The sequence below is a fragment of the Drosophila guanche genome, unplaced genomic scaffold (assembly GCF_900245975.1).
Source record: "Drosophila guanche unplaced genomic scaffold, DGUA_6, whole genome shotgun sequence".
NCBI lineage: Eukaryota > Metazoa > Arthropoda > Insecta > Diptera > Drosophilidae > Drosophila > Drosophila guanche.
The window spans coordinates 4,564,194-4,582,083 of record NW_022995743.1 but is presented as its reverse complement, the minus strand read 5'-3'; the positions used below and the strand labels follow the sequence as shown (position 1 = coordinate 4,582,083).

Sequence of the window (17,890 nt, the reverse complement as noted above, 5' to 3'; positions counted from 1 at the left end):
TGACACCCCTCTAATTAAACAGGTGAATAACTTGAGTTAAGCCGCTTCATTTTAAACTGTTTGTAAACTGTCCATCTCACCTAATTACTTATAAGTAATAGATAGATATCACTATCTAAATCAAAATATAGCGAAAAGACCGGTCACCTTGTCAACTGCCAGCCCTGACAAATCTTTGAACTCATGTGAAGTCGATAACGATAGCAGAAAATCTGTGTGTTTCGATGGCTGTACAACACTTGCATTTAATTTTTTTTTATTAAAAAACAAGCCAGCAGCTGACGTCGGGTGTCGCGATATAATGTCCCAAAATACAAAATTAATGGCTTAATAGCTGGTTATAGAACCAAAGAAAGCATCCTGTGAGATTGTGTAATACTCCCTGCCCATCTATTTGTCAAGTATTTACTAACCCAAGAGTGTAAATTCGTTATCAAAACACACACAAAAGTCGTGCCGTGAAGGAGTCGTTTTTTAAGCAAATTATTAGTTTTTCTTCGTGACAGTTTGTTTAACCTAATATAAGTTTGTGATTTCATTGAAAAGTATATGCAAATATTACTCGCAGACGTACCAATTCAACACCCGAAAAGTTCTTTGTGCTGTGAACAAATATTTTATCGACGTTTCAGTTTGCCAGCAACCAACACTCATACACACACACATCTCTGCACGCGTGCATTACACACACAAACACATTCATATGTAAGGGCGCTGAAGATACAGATACACGTGCGCTCAGCTGTGCCCCCCACCAAATGTCGCCTGTTTCCATTAAAGTCTGATCCTGCACAAGAAGAGACTCTTTGAGACTGACACAACGACACACTGCAACGAGTATATGCAATTGATTCATTCAACAGGTGAGCCCGAGAGTACCTTTGCCTAGCGTGGATTAAGCATAAGTAAAAAACCATCCCGTAAAGATCTCTAGTGTTCGCCGTAATGGTTTTTCTGCTTAAATAATATTTCGTATATTTTTGTTTTGATTGTAGACACGAACACTCTGGTAATTATCATAGCAGACTAGCTGTAGTGTGGCTGTCGCCCAAAAGTGCTAATTAATTTGTTCACTCTACCACTCAGATCTGTAGAATCATTAAGTCGTCAGACTCTTGATTAGTTCGATAGTATACATAGGTATATCCCCATTTTGTATTGTTCTTGAATTCCACATACATATTCGAATATGTCTGTGTAGAAATACATACATATAATAAGTAGTTTACATAAATATATTTAGAGACCTAGAACTTGCAAAATCATCTACTATACACCCACACAGGCACGTATTTATTTTTATAATATTCTCGGGTATATTCCATTATTTGGCTTCTACTAGATTTTGTCATTATTTGCCAATTAAATGGGTTCACTAGTTGTTTTGTTAAGGATGAACAACTGTGTGTAGGAATCGTCAGCCTTCTTACTTGCCTTATTTGTAATCTGTCATAATTGAAGAGTATATTAATATCGTAATGCCCAGCGGTATCCGCAGTAAGACATTCCTTATCTTTCCTCTTATCGTGCACTTCACCCAAAAGGCTGGCAGTAAGCTTGACACTCGACTCCAATCAATTGAATTACAATATCTTTCAATGCATTCCGTTCTCGATCATCATTAGGTTGGAATTCGTCAATAATTATTGAATGCTCATCAGCTGTCAAGTGCTAATTTGTGCTGATTATATTCATATCTATAATTTTCCATGTCAAGCAATGGAATCTACATCTGTAAAGGTAATTGAAATCTTCTTAATTCACCGTATCGCAAATCAATGCTAATTTGCCTGATAAACGATGTCAAGTCTGACGCTGATGCCAATGATTGAACACCTTCGTTTGGGCCTCAGTTTGTTTTCATATCGGGTCGAAACTTGACGCGTAATTATCTCTTGTCCAATTCATGCTACAAAATTACATTGTAAAGCGTATGCAACATGGTGGAGACTGTTCCGGTCTACTCCATTTCCCATTTTATGGAAATGCGTTCGATTGAGTCATCAAATGGCGAGGGGAGAGCTAATGAAAAAGTGAGTCGAATGAAAACAAATGAGTGCTTTGATTTCAAAGGTGTCCCAAAGAAATCTACCATCAACTAATCGAACATTTCTAAGCGGACACAGCAGTGATCTTTCACACGTTCTCTGAAGATAAAATATTTTCATGGAAGCATCAAAAACTGTTTGTTCTCCAACATAATATACTTAAAATCGGAAATGATTAGTTACCTCTTTCCATGCTCTGCTACCCGATTACATTTACGTATATTTCTTCAGCAAGGGTATTAAACACTTCGGCCTGCCAGAGTTCCACTTTGTCTTAATTCTAGATTCCGCTCTGACATTACCCCACATTCCCACATCACGTGTCTGTCTGTGAACGCCCCCACACACACACATATATGTTCCCACGAGCACAAACACAAATATATTGTTTGATAAACGCCGTTATTTTGGGTTGCAATTTCTCACTTTTATCAACAACAAAAAATAAAACAAAAAAAGTAGTGAGAGAGGGAGAGTTTGAAGGTGTGTGTGTGTTTGTGTGCGAAAGTTGTTGCTGTTTCTTTCTTTCTGCGCCATCGGTTACAGTTAGTTTTCCAGCAGAGTGCGCCGCGTGCGCTCCACTCACCGACTAATCGCCGCTTTTATATTTAAAATAGATTGTAGTCGGGCAATTTGCATTTTTCTAAAGCTCTACAATATAATATATGTGTACCTACACACATACCCGTAAGCCGTAATCACAGACGAGTCAGAATTGTTCCGGAGAGATGCTCCTCAGTGCTGTGGTGTCTCTATCTCCGTCTGGGCCCCGAAACGGGAAACGATAGTCGCGAGTAAATATTTGGCCCGGGGCTTAAGTCCAGTGACACGCTGTAAGCTGATAATAAAAGTGTTCTAAAAGAGTTACACACTCCCGTGGAATTGGAGGTGGTTCGAGGCTGTTACCAATTGAGAGACAGAGAGAGAGAGAAGAGAGAGCCAGAATGAAGCGCACACCCAAATTGCACGAGGTAGGGCGGGCCTACTCGGAGATGTCGCCCCTCAACCCTGACTCTCCACCTGCAGCAGCGGTGGCCAGCACTAGCGGCTACGGCAGCATTTTTCCCTTCGGCCTGCTGCGCGGTTCCTTTGGTCGCGGCGGCAATGCTGCAGCTCAGGTGGGTTCTTCTGTCAAAGCCAAGTAAAGCTTAATCGCCCTGTCGTCTGTTTTATGTAGTATAGAGGGGGATACTGCCTTATCGGCTTTCCCACTACAGACAGATGTACATACATACATATATACATATGTATGTATGACTGAAATGAGATTGTTTTAACGATAAGTAAGCAGACGGCGGGGCATATGGTATGGGTATGGTTATGTTCTTTGTATTTTATCGTGACGGTTAGTTTACTGGCCTCGAATCCTACATACCCTTTACGTCATAGCTCTACATGACGCGTATGTAATTTTCACAGCTTTATAGCCCGCAGCCTTAAAGTATGCTGCAGTGAAAAGTTTATACTTTTTATTTATTATCACTCGAAATGGCGCCAATTCAAACAGCAAAAATATGTATAGTCATGAATGTACACAGATAGCAATACCTTTCGAAATTCCCTTCCCCGTCTGATTTTGGGCATCCTTTCCGGTTTCAGTCCGCTTCTATTTGTCTTTTTGGGGGTAAAGGAAATAAAGAAAAGGTAATTAACCGTACAATAATTTTCCATTGCCTTTGTTTATTAGGAAGCAGCTACAGCAATATGTTTGTGTGTGGTGTACCTTTTAGTATCCGCAGCTTATCTGAATAGGTTTTATCGGTGCTGTTTGCTCAATTAATGAAAATTAAATAGAATAAGGCGGATCGGATCGTTTGGTGGTTGGTGGTTGGTGGTTGGCCAGAGGCAACATTTATATGATGCTCCACGAATCTGGGCGCAGGCAGTTCATTGAAGGCGCCTTTGCCAAGCAGTCGATGCGCAGCTTCGGGAATTAATAATCTAAATAATATACATACATTCTCGTGTATATATCTCTATTCAATCGATATCGTAATCGGCCTTCAAAACGGAACTGAGCGGCGAAAGTTTGGCGAAAATGTTCAAGGCCCGCTTAAAGACGAGTCCCAGCGGCGGGGGTGAGGTGTGTCTTCTATCTATCTATCTATTCATCTATTTATCTGTCTGTGACAATTAAGGAAGCAAGTAAGAACTTTATAGCCATGCTGGCGCCCTCCATTATCTATCTAAAACGACAGCTAACACCTGATGACAGCCCCCATGACATGTGACAGAGAAAGCCCCCACGAAAATGAAAGAATCAATCTGTGTTAGTCTTTTGGAAGTGTTATCTTAACGTCCATTCCTTGTGCTATAGTATAGAGAATGTATTTAAGTATGGGCAAGTGGAAAAAAACTTAGAAACTAGCGGAATCTAGATATAGGAATGAATCTTGCATCAGAGTCAATCAATTTGGATTCATTAAGAGGCAATGCCTCTCTCATTGTGGTTGTTCCTTCAATCAATATTTCAGACGCTCTTCAATCAAAATCAATTAGAAGCTAAACTGCTATAGAACGCAAAGCCTCGAACAAGTAAATAATGATGCACTAATAACCATCGTAGATGCATACAAACCTATCCTACGATACAGATCCCCTCCGATGAGATAGACACCCCGCCCCACATTCATTTCAACATCTTCCGAGTGTGATACAGCGACGCGTCATGGATAAAGATGGAAGAGTACATAAGCCCCCAAAGAAGAAGAACGCTTCGATGTTGTGTGGAATCGAAGAAATGCCAGATCCTGACTCAAATCCAACATCAACCAGTGTAAGGGCAAGAGGCACAAGCCCACGTCCCCAGGCGAGTGGTGGTACGATTGCGGCTCTGGTGAGCGGTTTGCATCATACGGGGGCGAGTGACATCCAGTCGCTGCATCAGCCACTGCTCGAGTACGAAGAGCGGGCGCTGATCATCAAGAATCAACTCAAAGGGAATCGGGGTCATGCGAATGAGGCAGCACCCCACGAGTCCATGCCGCGATTTATAGTCGATATCGAGGAGGAGCCATCGGAGTCGTCGCAGAGTACCGGAGTGCTGGAACACCAGGATCAGGAACACCAAGAGCATGAGCACAACGTTGGTGGTGGTAGTGGCGGAGGTGCCGGCATACCGAGTTCCTCCCGTCGCTTCAGTCACTTCAATCTGGCCCTGCGTCGTTTCTCCCACATCCATGTCCATGTAAATGCACACCGATCCTTGCATTCTACTTGTTCTCCTTGTTCTTGTAACGTTTGTTTGCTGCTCTGCCGCTTTTGAACCTAACTCCCAAGCCCTAACCCCGAACCCGTGTACATAATGCAAATACTTATACCCCTTGCAATCCTCCCCACTTAATAAGCACAGAGACTGCGCCTGAGACTGACACAGAGAAAGAGTGAGAGAGAGATGTTCGTTCCCGCAGGAAAACCAGTATATATCGGATCTAAAAATAAACTTCTTCGCTGCTTGCTGCAGCTTATGGCTTTACTAAAACGAATGAAGAGGCTTGCACTAATGCTGCAAGAATGGTCTGTTCTTCGCTTCTTTTGCCTTTGTTCTGTTTGCTTTCCTTTCCAGGGAAGTCAGTGGCTCATCAGTGGCTGATTACGAGGCTGCCTCGAGTGCCTTGAGTGCCCCCTTAAGTGACACGCGATTCGATTTGATTCTATTAATGTTCGTCGGTCGAGTCCAAAATAAACTACCTCAATCGCTCATTAAGTGTCTCCCTGAGCTATCAGCTACTGTCCATCTCTGTCGCGGCTCTCAAGTGTTCTGTGGGGGGAGTATCAATAACCTAATGGAAGCCATAAACCATAAAGAACGTTAATGTAATTACAAGTACATTTCACTCGAACGCGGATGGTTGGTCACCGGCTGGCCTTCCGAGCATAAATTTAAGTGAAACTTTTTATGCAAGGCAGTGTAAAAAGTAAACAGCATTCGCCATTGGCACTCCAGCAGACTTAGACCACAAACAAACAAAAAACCTGCCACTGACCACCGACAGTCGCTGCCTGGTCAATCAGTTGTGGTGCAACGCTCGTGGCAGCTGCAGCGGGTCAAAAAATAATAATACCAAAATTGGCAAACACGTTCCCCCGAGTGCGAGTGCCAGTGCGAGTGGTTTTTCTGGCCAATTATATGCGACACGAAACGGCATTTCCATAGAGCTTAGCGCACGCAGCGCACCTTCCCGACTGCCATCCCATGGCTGATTACAGTGGGACTACACGGAGATGACTACTTTTGCATGCAAACCCAATTTTCACAGCAAAGGGAGGAGTAGTAGCAAAAGCAAAAGCAGCGGCAACGGCAGTAGATGATAAGCGTCCCCCCACACGACACGCGTCAGACGAGACCCGACCAGGGAGCTACTAAGACGGCAGCAGTTTGCTCTGACTCTGACTCTGTCACTGGCACTGCCTGCATTCGATTCGCATCGCATTCTCCAAGAAACTGTCAAGAAAAGCTAAACGCTCGCTCCGCACAGAATCGCCGAAGCACGGAAGTGCGGGAATTTATTAAGCGCCAATTTAATTAATGAAGCGGCAAAAAGAGAAAGAAACTTAGCAAATATTATGCACATAACTGGGTGCACTTGATACAAGATCTCGCGAGTGATTTATATTGCTGTTCTTTTTTGTTCTTCTCAATTGTGATTTATTTGTGTGAAATTGTGACAAATGAAGAGAAGAATTTCCATGTTTGTGCAGTCGCTGGTTTTATCAGCTTGACGCAGCACGTACGCGGTACTGTCCCCTCGTACATCGCGACCAAATAGAGCAAATTAATCAAATAAACACAAATTAAAGTTAAACTCAGAAACAAAAAGCAATCATGAAATTATCCAAAAGCTTCGATGAACTGATATTGAGTGCCTCGCGGTTGAGCCTCAATAATCTGCGATCGCCAGGCAAGAAGAAGTCTAAAAATGTAAAGTAAACTCGTACCTAAGAAAGTAAATAATATCCATAGATTAAACAGCATATTGGGTTTAAGCCAACAAAGAAATTAAAAGAAATACCAAAATATGGATATCACAAAAAGCAGAATAAATTCTGTGTGCATTCCTGAAATATAAATTCTACCATTAAAACACTTTCAAGCTATTTAATCCGACTTCACATTAATCAAGATCAAATAATTGGACCACTATTAATGGGTGTAGCTAGTGTTATATTTACCCAGTAGTCTGTGCTATGCCCGAATGCATTTTAACACCCTTCTCGACAGTAAATGAAAACTAAACCAAAATCAAGGCATATCTCAAGCTACTACTCTGAAACCTACTCACTTGTTGTTGAATGATATAGAATGTACAGAGCCAGCTTATGCTGCATAAACTTATTTGTTTAATCGAACATTTTGCCACTCATTAAGATTGAAAAGATGTTGACAAATATAAGGAATGAAATGAAATAAATTAAAGTGTGAAGGCACTGCAGTGCGTGAGTGGTGGTACATGGCATTTGTTCAAATATCAAATACGACAATCTGTGACATTATCACAACTACCTGTCTAGATCTACATACCCCTAGATGGGGGTATCTATTTACTGCGAGTCTTATGGGATCAAACGATGTCTAGGGACTCACGTAGATCTAACCGGATAATGCGAAAGTGCGGTGTGTGTGTGTTTTTGGGTTAGCGAAAAAGGGTTTACCCAAAAGTTATTTATAAATATACATATACTCGTGGAGAGATATCTTTTATACAGCCACACGAAACCCAATCGTACATACTCCGTTATAAACTTTCATTGGAATACTGATTTCTTGGAGAACTGTAAATTTCACACTGGATTCTTTTTATAACCATCATTTATTTATGGCCACAAAATTATGAACGAGTGAATCATGGCCTTCTGTGGATAACCTTTAACCAAGCAACTCAATTATGTATGCTTTAAAAGAACAGCGGTGGGCACTTGCTTGTTCCGATTGCCACAAAGCGATGCTCGACTCGCGATGCACAAGTGAATGATGTAAAAGAGAATCCCCGTGAATCCAATTTAGCTGATAAGGGTTATTTTTAACTGTTGTACCCCTAAGTGTAACCCCCAGAATCGTGTTTCGTTTACGCATGCAAAATGTTGAAGAAACTCTGAATTAATATTAAGGATATAGTGTTCCTCTACCAATTGATGTGTTTTCTTACCACACCAATAACAAGTTATAGTTAGAGTTTCCCTTTCCTCGATAAGAATTTTATAACATAAATAACCACAACCGAAACCAATTGAGTTTTTTGCATGATGTTCGTTTTAGTTCTGTTCTAATTGATATCCTAACAACGAACCCAATCGAATCGCTAGTAACACATTCCATCTTTTATATATAGAACATAAATCGCTACGGAGAATCCATGGGTTCGCTGGGACATCGCGCCTTGTTGCAGTTCATCGATAATAATGATATCTCCGGACTGCGCGCCATCCTTGACAGCCGTCACCTGAATATCGATGATCGGGATGAGGTAAGAGGGGAAGAGTCTTTGAAATTTCTATGATTCGCAGAGTATTAATCCACTAATCCCTTGCAGAATGCCACCACGGTGCTGATGGTTGTTGCCGGACGGGGTCTGACAGCATTTGTTCGCGAATTTCTGGCACGTGGAGCCGATGTGCAGGCCGAGGATCTGGACAACTGGACAGCCCTGCTGTGTGCCTCCCGTAATGGACACTTTGATGTCGTTCAACTCCTACTCGATCATGGCGCTGAGGTCGAGCATCGCGATATGGTATGTAATCCTTTTTTTTCATTCGGTTTCTAGAGCCAGCTAATCCTTAAATACTTTCCACACAGGGTGGCTGGACGAGTCTGATGTGGGCCGCCTATCGGGGGCACACGGAATTAGTGCGGCTGTTACTGGAAAAGGGCGCCGATGGCAATGCTCATGGCAATTACCACTTGGGCGCCCTGCTCTGGGCAGCGGGACGTGGCTTCAAGGATATCGTTGAGCTGTTGGTGCAGCGTGGTGCCAAGGTGAATGTCGGTGACAAGTACGGCACTACGGCACTCGTCTGGGCCTGTCGACGCGGCAACGTGGATATCGTAGACACGCTGCTAAAGGCCGGTGCCAATGTGGACACCGCGGGCATGTATTCGTGGACGCCACTGCTGGTGGCAGCTGCCGGCGGACACACGGACTGCGTGAGTTCCATTCTGGAGAAGAAGCCGAATGTGAATGCTCTGGACAAGGATGGAATGACGGCTCTGTGCATCGCCAGTCGTGAGGGATTCCAGGATATTGCTGCCTCCCTCATAGCAGCTGGCGCCTACATCAATATCCAGGATCGCGGGGCGGACACGCCGCTTATTCACGCCGTCAAGGCCGGCCATCGCACCGTTGCGGAGGCGCTGCTGAAGAAGCACGCGGATGTGGATATTCAGGGCAAGGACCGCAAGACGGCCATCTATACGGCCGTGGAAAAGGGTCACGTGCAGATTGTGAAGCTTCTGCTGTCCACAAACCCCGACCTGGAGTCATCCACCAAAGACGGCGACACACCACTCATGCGGGCCGTTCGCAATCGCAATCTGGAGATAGTCCACATGCTGCTCGATCGTAAGGCCAAGGTGACGGCCGCCGATAAGCGCGGCGACACTTGCCTGCACATAGCCATGCGTGCGCGCAGCAAGGCGATAGTGGAGGCGCTCCTGCGCAACCCCAAGCACAGCCAGCTCCTGTATAGAGCGAACAAGGCGGGCGAGACGCCCTACAACATCGACACCCTGCACCAGAAGACGATTCTCGGTCAGGTGTTTGGCGCCAGGCGTCTCAACACCAACGAGGACTCCGAGGGCATGCTGGGCTACGAGCTGTACTCCTCGGCCCTGGCGGATGTGCTCAGCGAGCCCACACTGACCACGCCCATCACCGTCGGACTGTACGCCAAGTGGGGCAGTGGCAAGAGTTTTCTGCTCAACAAATTGCGCGATGAGATGAACAACTTTGCCAAGCAGTGGGCCGAGCCACCGGCCAAGACCAGCGGCCTTCTGTTCATCGTGTGCCTGCACGTGGCGCTGCTCATCGGCACCATTGTGGGTCTGAGCACCTGGTCGACTGTTTGGGGCGTCTCCTCCGCCGCGGGCTTCATGCTGGTGACCTACCTGCTGCTGGCGACTGTGAAGTATTGCAACTACCAGATGGACATGCTCTGGGCCTACTCCGTGCAGCATGGCCTGGAGAAGAGAATGACACGGCTGCGCCTCATCCTGCAGGTGGCATTTTGCCACCCACCTGGCCCCCAGTCCGATTCCCAAGCCAAGCCGGTGCGGTTTCACTTTGCGGAGGCGAACAGCGCATCGCCGACAGGTGACGGTGCGGTGGCACATATGCTGGCAGCCCTACTGGGGGCCATGGAGTCGCACTACGGCTGGCTGGCCACCCGCCTGTATCGGGCCTTCCGTCCCAAGTGCCTAAAGTCGGACGTAGGTTGGCGCTGGCGTCGCATGTGCTGCATTCCCATCGTTGTGATCTTCGAGCTGGCGCTGATTACCCTGGTCACTGGCATCTCCCTAATGGTCGCCTACTTCACGTACGCCAATGCCAAGGAACGGGAACAGATTCAAGTGGTGCTGTATGTGGTGGCCGCCATCCTGGGCACGCTAATCTGCACGCACCTGCACGTCCTGGCCAAGGTATGCGTTGCCCTCTTCACCTCCCACATCCGACAGCTGAAGCGAGCGGTGCACTCCAGCGAAACGGCACCACTGACGATGCTCGGGGCAGAGGTGTCGGTGATGACGGACATGGTCAAGTGCCTGGACTCTTTCACCAATCAGCAGAGTCGCCTGGTGGGCGTTATTGATGCTCTGGACTCGTGCGACACGGAGCGCATCCTCACCCTGCTGAACGCCGTCCAGACGCTGCTCTCCTCGCCGAACCGTCCCTTTGTGCTGCTCATCTCTGTGGATCCTCATGTGATTGCCAAGGCGGCAGAGGCCAACAGCCGCCGCCTGTTCACCGAGGGCGGCATTGGGGGCCACGACTTCCTGCGGAATCTGGTCCACCTGCCCGTCTACCTGCAGAACTCTGGACTGCGAAAGGTGCAGCGGGCACAGATGACGGCGCTGCTGTTCAAGCGGAGCGGCGGTGGCGGTGAATACCAGAACGAAGATGGACCCACGCTGGGACACTCGGTGTCCGCGCGACGTTTGTCAAATGCATCGGAGATCATTTCCAGCCAGGAGAAGCTGCGTAGCACGGCAAGGGCAGGCGGTGCTGGCAAGAAGCTGCGTCTCTCCGAGTCGGTGGCCAGCTCGACGGGATCCAATCTGCATCGCCTGGGCCAGAATCCTCAGGGTGTGCTCGATCTCTCACGGATTGTGCTCACCGATGACTACTTCAGTGATGTGAATCCGCGCAGCATAAGGCGTCTGATGAACGTCATCTACATTACGGTGCGCCTGCTGAAGGCCTTCCAGATTGACTTTAGCTGGTACCGCCTCAGCTCGTGGATCAACCTGACGGAACAGTGGCCCCTGAGGGCCAGCATGATAGTGCTCCATCACGACCAGTTCATGGACACCAATGCGGATGAGAATGTCTCCCTGCAGAGCGTATACGAAAAGTGAGAGTTACTCCAAGGTTACTTCTTCGCTTACTTACATTTCTCTCTCTCTTTTTGTAGACTTCGTCCCAAGCTTGGGTATTTACGAGAGGCTGCACCGCTTCTGGAACTGGATAGGGATGAGCGGAAGCTGGATGCTTTCCTGCAGCTTCACAAATCTGATTTACTTGTGGCGGATCTGCGCATCTTTCTTCCCTTTACCATCAATTTGGATCCGTATTTAAGGAAGGTTCTAAAGGGTAAGTGACGCAGTCACAGTGAGATGAATCCCCATGAAGTGAATTAACTCCTACCCACAGAGGATCAGCAAACGATTGAGGACGAGGGCTCGCTTGTAATCCAAACCAGGCCGAGCGTATACAATCAAATGCGACAACAGCCGGCTCCGACAACGTATGTGCCTTCGCCACAGCCACACCCCTATCCGCCTTATCAAATGTTCCAGAATGATTTTGTACCCAACGAGATGCGATCGCGTAACCTCAGCTCCAGCACAGAGCCCGTATCGCCGCTGATTGCCTCGCCCAGCGATTCCTTTGGCGTGAGTGTTCTAGCGGATTGAGATCTTCGAATGGAAATAATCTTTCAATTGTATACAGGAGGACATACTGCAGACGAGGCTCACGGACCTAACAGTGGAGGGTGTCATCAGCCTGCTGGAGCGCATTGATGATATGAAGCCTGCCATGCCAAAGCTGTCGCCAGTGCTCCGTGATAATGCCATCAATGGACGTGTGCTGAAGCACTGCGATATGCCAGATCTCAAATCGGTAGACAGAGCCCCTTCCAAATTCCAAATCTTTGCGTATTTTCATGGCTGTTTTCTTGCAGGTTTTGGGCCTGAGTTTTGGCCACTGGGAGCTGTTTCGCCTGCTGATCACAACGCTGAGGGAATGCGAGCGACAGCCGAGGAAACAGAATCGCCCGCAGCCGCAAGTACCCGCTGTGGAAGCTCCGCCAGTGAGTGTGCCCATGATCAAGGACGTGACAGATGCTTTGTTGCCGCCACGCGAGTCGCTGTCGCGCAAGAACTCGGCCAGCCACATGGAGAAGCAGGTAAGAGAAGTGTCAGCTGCAGGGCATCTTTAAAGATCGATCATGGATGTGCCACGATTCGCTCTAACTCATGTGCTTTGATCTATTCTTATTCTGACCATTCTCTAACTAACCAAAACGACATGCAGTCGAAAGTGCACGACTACGAGTATCTCCAGGTAAAGCAGACACAACAACAGACTCAAACAGATTCAAAATTCCAACCAAAGCTTGCCTCCATGACACTCCCCAACTCAAACGGCTGCTGTACTCCGTCCACTAATGCCACTTGTTGCTTGTTCACAGGTCACGCTGGAGGAGCAAATGATTTGCGGCACTTTGCAAACGCTTAATGAGGAGGCTTACGAGGACGTGGCCAGCAGTGAGCGACCCAGTCCCACAGGTGAGATGTTAGCTACAGCCTCACAACTGCAATTGGCACCCATACGCGAATCCTCCGAGTTCGGCTCGCCCTCCGACGAGCTGAAGCTGACCAGCATCCTGCAGCTCCATGCCAAGAGTCAGAACAACAACAACAACACGAACGCGGTGCCGGGCTCGTATTTGCATGCTGATTACAATCGCAGCGCCAGCTCCCATTCCCTCCAGAGTCTCGGCGGTATGGTGGGCGCTGGGAACGGTAACGAGTATTGCAGTAGCACCTTCGATCTAATGCATGTTGACTCTGTTGGTGGCGGTATCTATGAGATGCATCGTTCTGCGACACGACAAATCTCCATTAGCAGCGAGCGGCTAACGCTGAATGAGCCCAGCTCTATGCCCCTGCCCCTGGTGGTGGTCATACCAAATGGCTCCTCGGGGGAGCAGCATTACGACGATACAAAGCTGTGAGAACCAGCCACTTCCATTCGTCTGATAACTGCAACTTAACTAACTTAACTAATAGTCTGACAATGGGAAAACCATTTTAAGATTGGACCAAATGTCAATGAATCCTGTGAGAGACCAAAGCAGAACAGACCAAAAACCATTTATCATCTAGTTAACATTCGTTTAAGCATTTGTTTGACTAACTTTTACTTTTACTTTGGCTTGGCTTTCTACAATTTGGACAGTATTATCTATTTATCTATCTAAAGTACTAAAATTTGACATTGTGCGACGATTACTAATTCATTCCAATTGTTATATACGAACACAATTAGTTTACTTTGTTTAAACATTGGGCCAAAGACATTTAAAATTGTGAACAAGCAAACCCACACACACACACACACACCCTTCCACACCCTTACCACAAGAACAATCAACTAATAACTAACCCGAACTAAGACACAACTAAGTCTACCCCCACGGAGACACCCACCCAGCGAAAGGATCAAATAAATGATAATCTTATGAACAACTCTCTACCACTTGCATTTTATTCAGCTTTACCCATTCTCTACGTATTTGTGTGTGTGTTTATTTACCGCCTCTAAACCTCTCTGTTCAGTTCGATGTTCGATGTTGCAAAATACTTCTTAAAATGGTTATGTGGTTCTGCAGTGGATCCCTGATTATCCCCCTTGATAAACCACCTTACCTTACCCTATCCGATCTATGATCTTTTAGAGCATGACACACCCACTGGCTGTGGGCCTGCAATGACGACTGCATTGCTAACCTCAGCCTCGGCCATGTACACGCATCAGCAGCAACATCAACAACAGCAGCCGCAGGTGCAGCCATCGGGTCGGGATTCCATACTGAAGCAGCAGGGCAGTGTCAAGGGTGACAAGCGCGTATCGATTCAACAATCGACGAGCAATAATAACAACAACAATGTCAAGTCTGCAACGAATGTTGAATATATCTCCGAGGGAGCTGGAAGCAAGGTGCGCCTAACCACAAAGCCACCAGCAGGTAATAGTTTAATCGATAAAATAAAAGTTTCCAACTTATAATCCAATTAATATTGCATTTAAGGACCCCGACCTGCATCGTTGATCATCACCAGGAACGAATCCAACTCACAGTTTCAGCTGTTACGCTCCTCCTCAGTGGACTATGACGATGTGGAGGCGCAAGAGCACAGGACTACGATACGGACCACACTGCTGGAGCAACAAGAGGAGGATGAAGCGGCACCGTTCGTGTTTACAGCGCGCAAATGATACAATCTGATAATAGCCGCCTAATGGCATCCAATTTAGGTTTACGGACAGTCTTAAATAAGCTAACTAACTAACTAGCTAATAACTACTAATTGAAGTTGGCTGGAACTCGAGTGTTGTGGTTCCCCAAAATTAGATGTACTCCTAGCAAAAGACAAATTGCTTGCAATAATTATTGTTATATTTGTGTGTCGTTTATGTGTATTTATTAATTGTAAACTGATGAGAGATTCTGCATGTGGAATGCATACAGTAACAGTAGGCACTTCGATGCTATATATATTTTTGGTTTCTCTATGTACGAATTACGAATTATACAAAGAATGAAATGAAATGAGAATCATTGCTTAATTTCCTCCATAGCGCTGGTAAAATTCGCGCTGTATATCCAGAACAGATTGAAGCACAATCAGGATTTTCTCTGCCAATGCGGGAGATGGCAGGGTGCGAGTGATCTTTTGAAGATTAAGTGTCAAATTTGTTTGGTCCGCCGTCAACAAGGTCATGTCAAAGTCTGGATCATGCCAGTAGACCCCTGTTATCTGGTCCTGTAGATTGACCTGAGTACCAACGCTTTCCGTGTGGGTCCTGCGGTCAGTTTGGGTTGAGGTAGTTCTTAGAAGGGAAGCTGGGTCGCATTCCTCCGCTTCGGATGGTGCATTGAAGAGCTGCTCCTGTTTCAGCTTGAGAATGCGCTGGCTGGGCTGTGCCTTGAGCCGAGCCTGTTTCAGATGATCCACATCGTAGGACAGCAGCCGAAGCAGATCCCTGGTGCTATTGGGCACAGTTTCCAATCCCCATTTAGCCAAATCAATCTGTGTTCCTGGCGTCGAATTGAACTCATATATCACATTTTGGTTATTGCATATCGGCGAGGGATTCTCGAACTCCTCTTGTGTCATAAAGCAGTTGCTTTTGGGCACTTTGTGTATGGTGTTCACCATAAGGAACTCGTCTTCCTGGGCGTTTGTTTTCTTTCGCTTGTAGAGCTCGAGCACTTTCTTGGCACGGCCTATGGCCAAGTTGATCTTTTCTCGTTTTGTCAGCGTCTCGGGTTCTGGCTCTGGTTTCACTGCCGCCGCCGCAACGGCCTTACCCTGCTCTGGCTGGAACAACTTATCCGGATTCACAACTTTGATCTGTCTCTCGTCGTCTCGAACATAGATCCACTCCTCATCCGAATCTGCATTCGCAGCGGCCCTCGGCTCCAATTTGATGACTGCAATCCGCGGCAGGCCATTAGATGCAGTTACTCTTATCGTGGCATCACGATGGGCTCGAAATTCAGTCTCGTTATCTTCGCGTGTGCGTTCATTGTCCCTTTGATGTTCCTCGCTTCGGCGTCCACTGTGCCTTTCAGGTTCCTCGCTTAGGCGTTTACTGCTCCTTTGACTATGCTCACGGGGGCCTCTATTGTCGCTGTATTTAGCTTCATAATCGCGTCTACTGTCCCATTGATTATCCTCGCGTTTGCGCTTATCTCTTTGGTTATCCTCGTGGTGACGTATTTTGTACCTGTGAATGTCCTCGTGGTGGCGTCTTTTGTCCCTTGGATAGTCTTCGCGATCCCGTCTATTGGTCGTTGGATGATCTTCGCACTGGCGTTTATTGTCCTCAAGATAGTCTTCGCGCTGGCGTCTATTGTCCTTTGGATATTCTTCCCGCTGGCGTTTTTTGTCCTCAGGATAGTCTTCGCTTTGGCGCCTTTGGTGCTCTTCCCTTGTGCGCTTACGGTCCCTTTGGTGTTCTTCGCTTGTGCGTTTACTGTCCCGTGAGGTGTGATTATTTTCCTTTTGATTATCATCGATCGAAATATTGTTTCCATAGTAATCCCTCTTGCGCTTTCGTTTCCTCTTCTTCTTCGTATGCGTTTCTTCTGTCTCGTGTATATCTTCTAACTCTTGCAACTCCTTCTCACGCGTTCTGCGGATCGCTTCAAGTTCTTCCAGGCTTTCTGTACCTTCAGGCTCCTCCACCTTTACAACTGCTTGGGGCGGTTCCAAGTCCATGTCGTTAATTTCCTCCTTTTTGCTGAAAACACTTGGAATACCATCGAAGGTAGCGGTGCCTCCCATCTTATCTACATCATCGAATAGCACGTCCAGGAATGATGTATCGTGTTCTGTCTTGACAACTGGAATCTCCGGCTCTGCTTTGATGGCGATGGTTGGACTATTTGGCACTGTCAGGTCACTTCGTGGAGTACGAGGAATGGATGGGATCCCCACATCGTCGTGGTCGCTTTCCCATCCATTCCCATTGCCAGTGGCCGAAAAGCCGGGGGGGTCTGGGCAAGCGTTCACATCATAGCGCAGCGGCGTGTCGTCGTTCTCGTCGAGCTGTTGGAGCGGGGTACTCGCGTTGTCGTCCATCCGGCTCCTACTTTCACTTTTTATCTCAACATTTAGCAGTTCTTCCATTTTATGAACTATTTACTTTTGGCATACTATGTTTATCAATACAAATACTTGTAGGGTTAACCAGTCTCTTTAAATAGTATCGATAAGTTCAATAAGTGAAAAGCACTTTCAAATTCCTTCAAAATTGTCGACAATCTCTAGTATGGTGAGTGGAAGAAAAGGTGCGCCAGTTGGCTTATCGATGTTATCGATATTAGCACACTAAAAATCAAACTAATTTGATAAATTTTAAATAAAATGCATTCTGATACAATAGTTACTTAATGACACCGATTAGCTAACTCGTATTGATACACGAAAAGTGTATAATCATCGATTTAGTTGGTGTTTTGATAATAACATGCTCTCCCACACATACGTGCATGCGCATATCTGTAAACAATAACGACCAGCTGTTTTTTGTTTATCTTGCTATCTCTTTCATCTTTCTCCCATAAAGGTCACCTTGAGCCTAATAAAATCGAATCAGAGCGAGCAAATTGCTGAAGACTTTTTGCTGGTAATGTAAAAGTTCTGTCCGTAGTTTCATTACAACGCACGCACAAAAGTAACAACGTGTTTAAATACAAATTCTGTGCTAAATCAAATTCAAGCGGGGAATAGAGTAAAATAATAAAATTGATATTGTAGATAAACAAATTTCGCATGTGTGAATGCTTATAATAGTGTCTAGAGCAGGTTCTCGCCAGATGAATAATTTAGCAGA

General features: G+C 46.1%; 2 protein-coding genes across 16 annotated transcripts; one reads left to right on the top strand and one right to left on the bottom strand.

Annotated features, from left to right (window-relative positions):
• Positions 1-252: 252 nt before the first annotated feature.
• LOC117578523 (kinase D-interacting substrate of 220 kDa) lies at positions 253-15,065 on the top strand. 14 transcript variants are annotated; one of them, XM_034264076.1, is made up of 12 exons: positions 253-863; positions 8,378-8,512; positions 8,579-8,776; positions 8,842-11,612; positions 11,673-11,851; positions 11,912-12,153; positions 12,212-12,382; positions 12,444-12,668; positions 12,797-12,826; positions 12,954-13,287; positions 14,223-14,513; positions 14,577-15,065. In XM_034264076.1, exons 2-12 carry the CDS (start codon positions 8,402-8,404, stop codon positions 14,762-14,764), a joined length of 4,740 nt encoding a protein of 1,579 aa, XP_034119967.1. In that variant the 5' UTR covers positions 253-863; positions 8,378-8,401; the 3' UTR covers positions 14,765-15,065. The 14 variants fall into 14 exon arrangements, with proteins under 14 accessions (XP_034119967.1, XP_034119966.1, XP_034119974.1 ...); XM_034264075.1 differs by lacking the exon at positions 253-863 and adding an exon at positions 1,718-1,740; XM_034264073.1 differs by lacking the exon at positions 253-863 and adding an exon at positions 1,892-2,033.
• On the bottom strand, positions 15,015-17,240 carry LOC117578528 (protein panoramix). 2 transcript variants are annotated; one of them, XM_034264090.1, is made up of 2 exons: positions 16,501-17,239; positions 15,015-16,410 (listed from the first exon to the last, which is right to left on the bottom strand). In XM_034264090.1, exons 1-2 carry the CDS (start codon positions 17,182-17,184, stop codon positions 15,112-15,114), a joined length of 1,983 nt encoding a protein of 660 aa, XP_034119981.1. In that variant the 5' UTR covers positions 17,185-17,239; the 3' UTR covers positions 15,015-15,111. The 2 variants fall into 2 exon arrangements, with proteins under 2 accessions (XP_034119981.1, XP_034119980.1); XM_034264089.1 differs by having other exon boundaries at positions 15,015-17,240.
• Between the last annotated feature and the right edge of the window lie 650 nt (positions 17,241-17,890).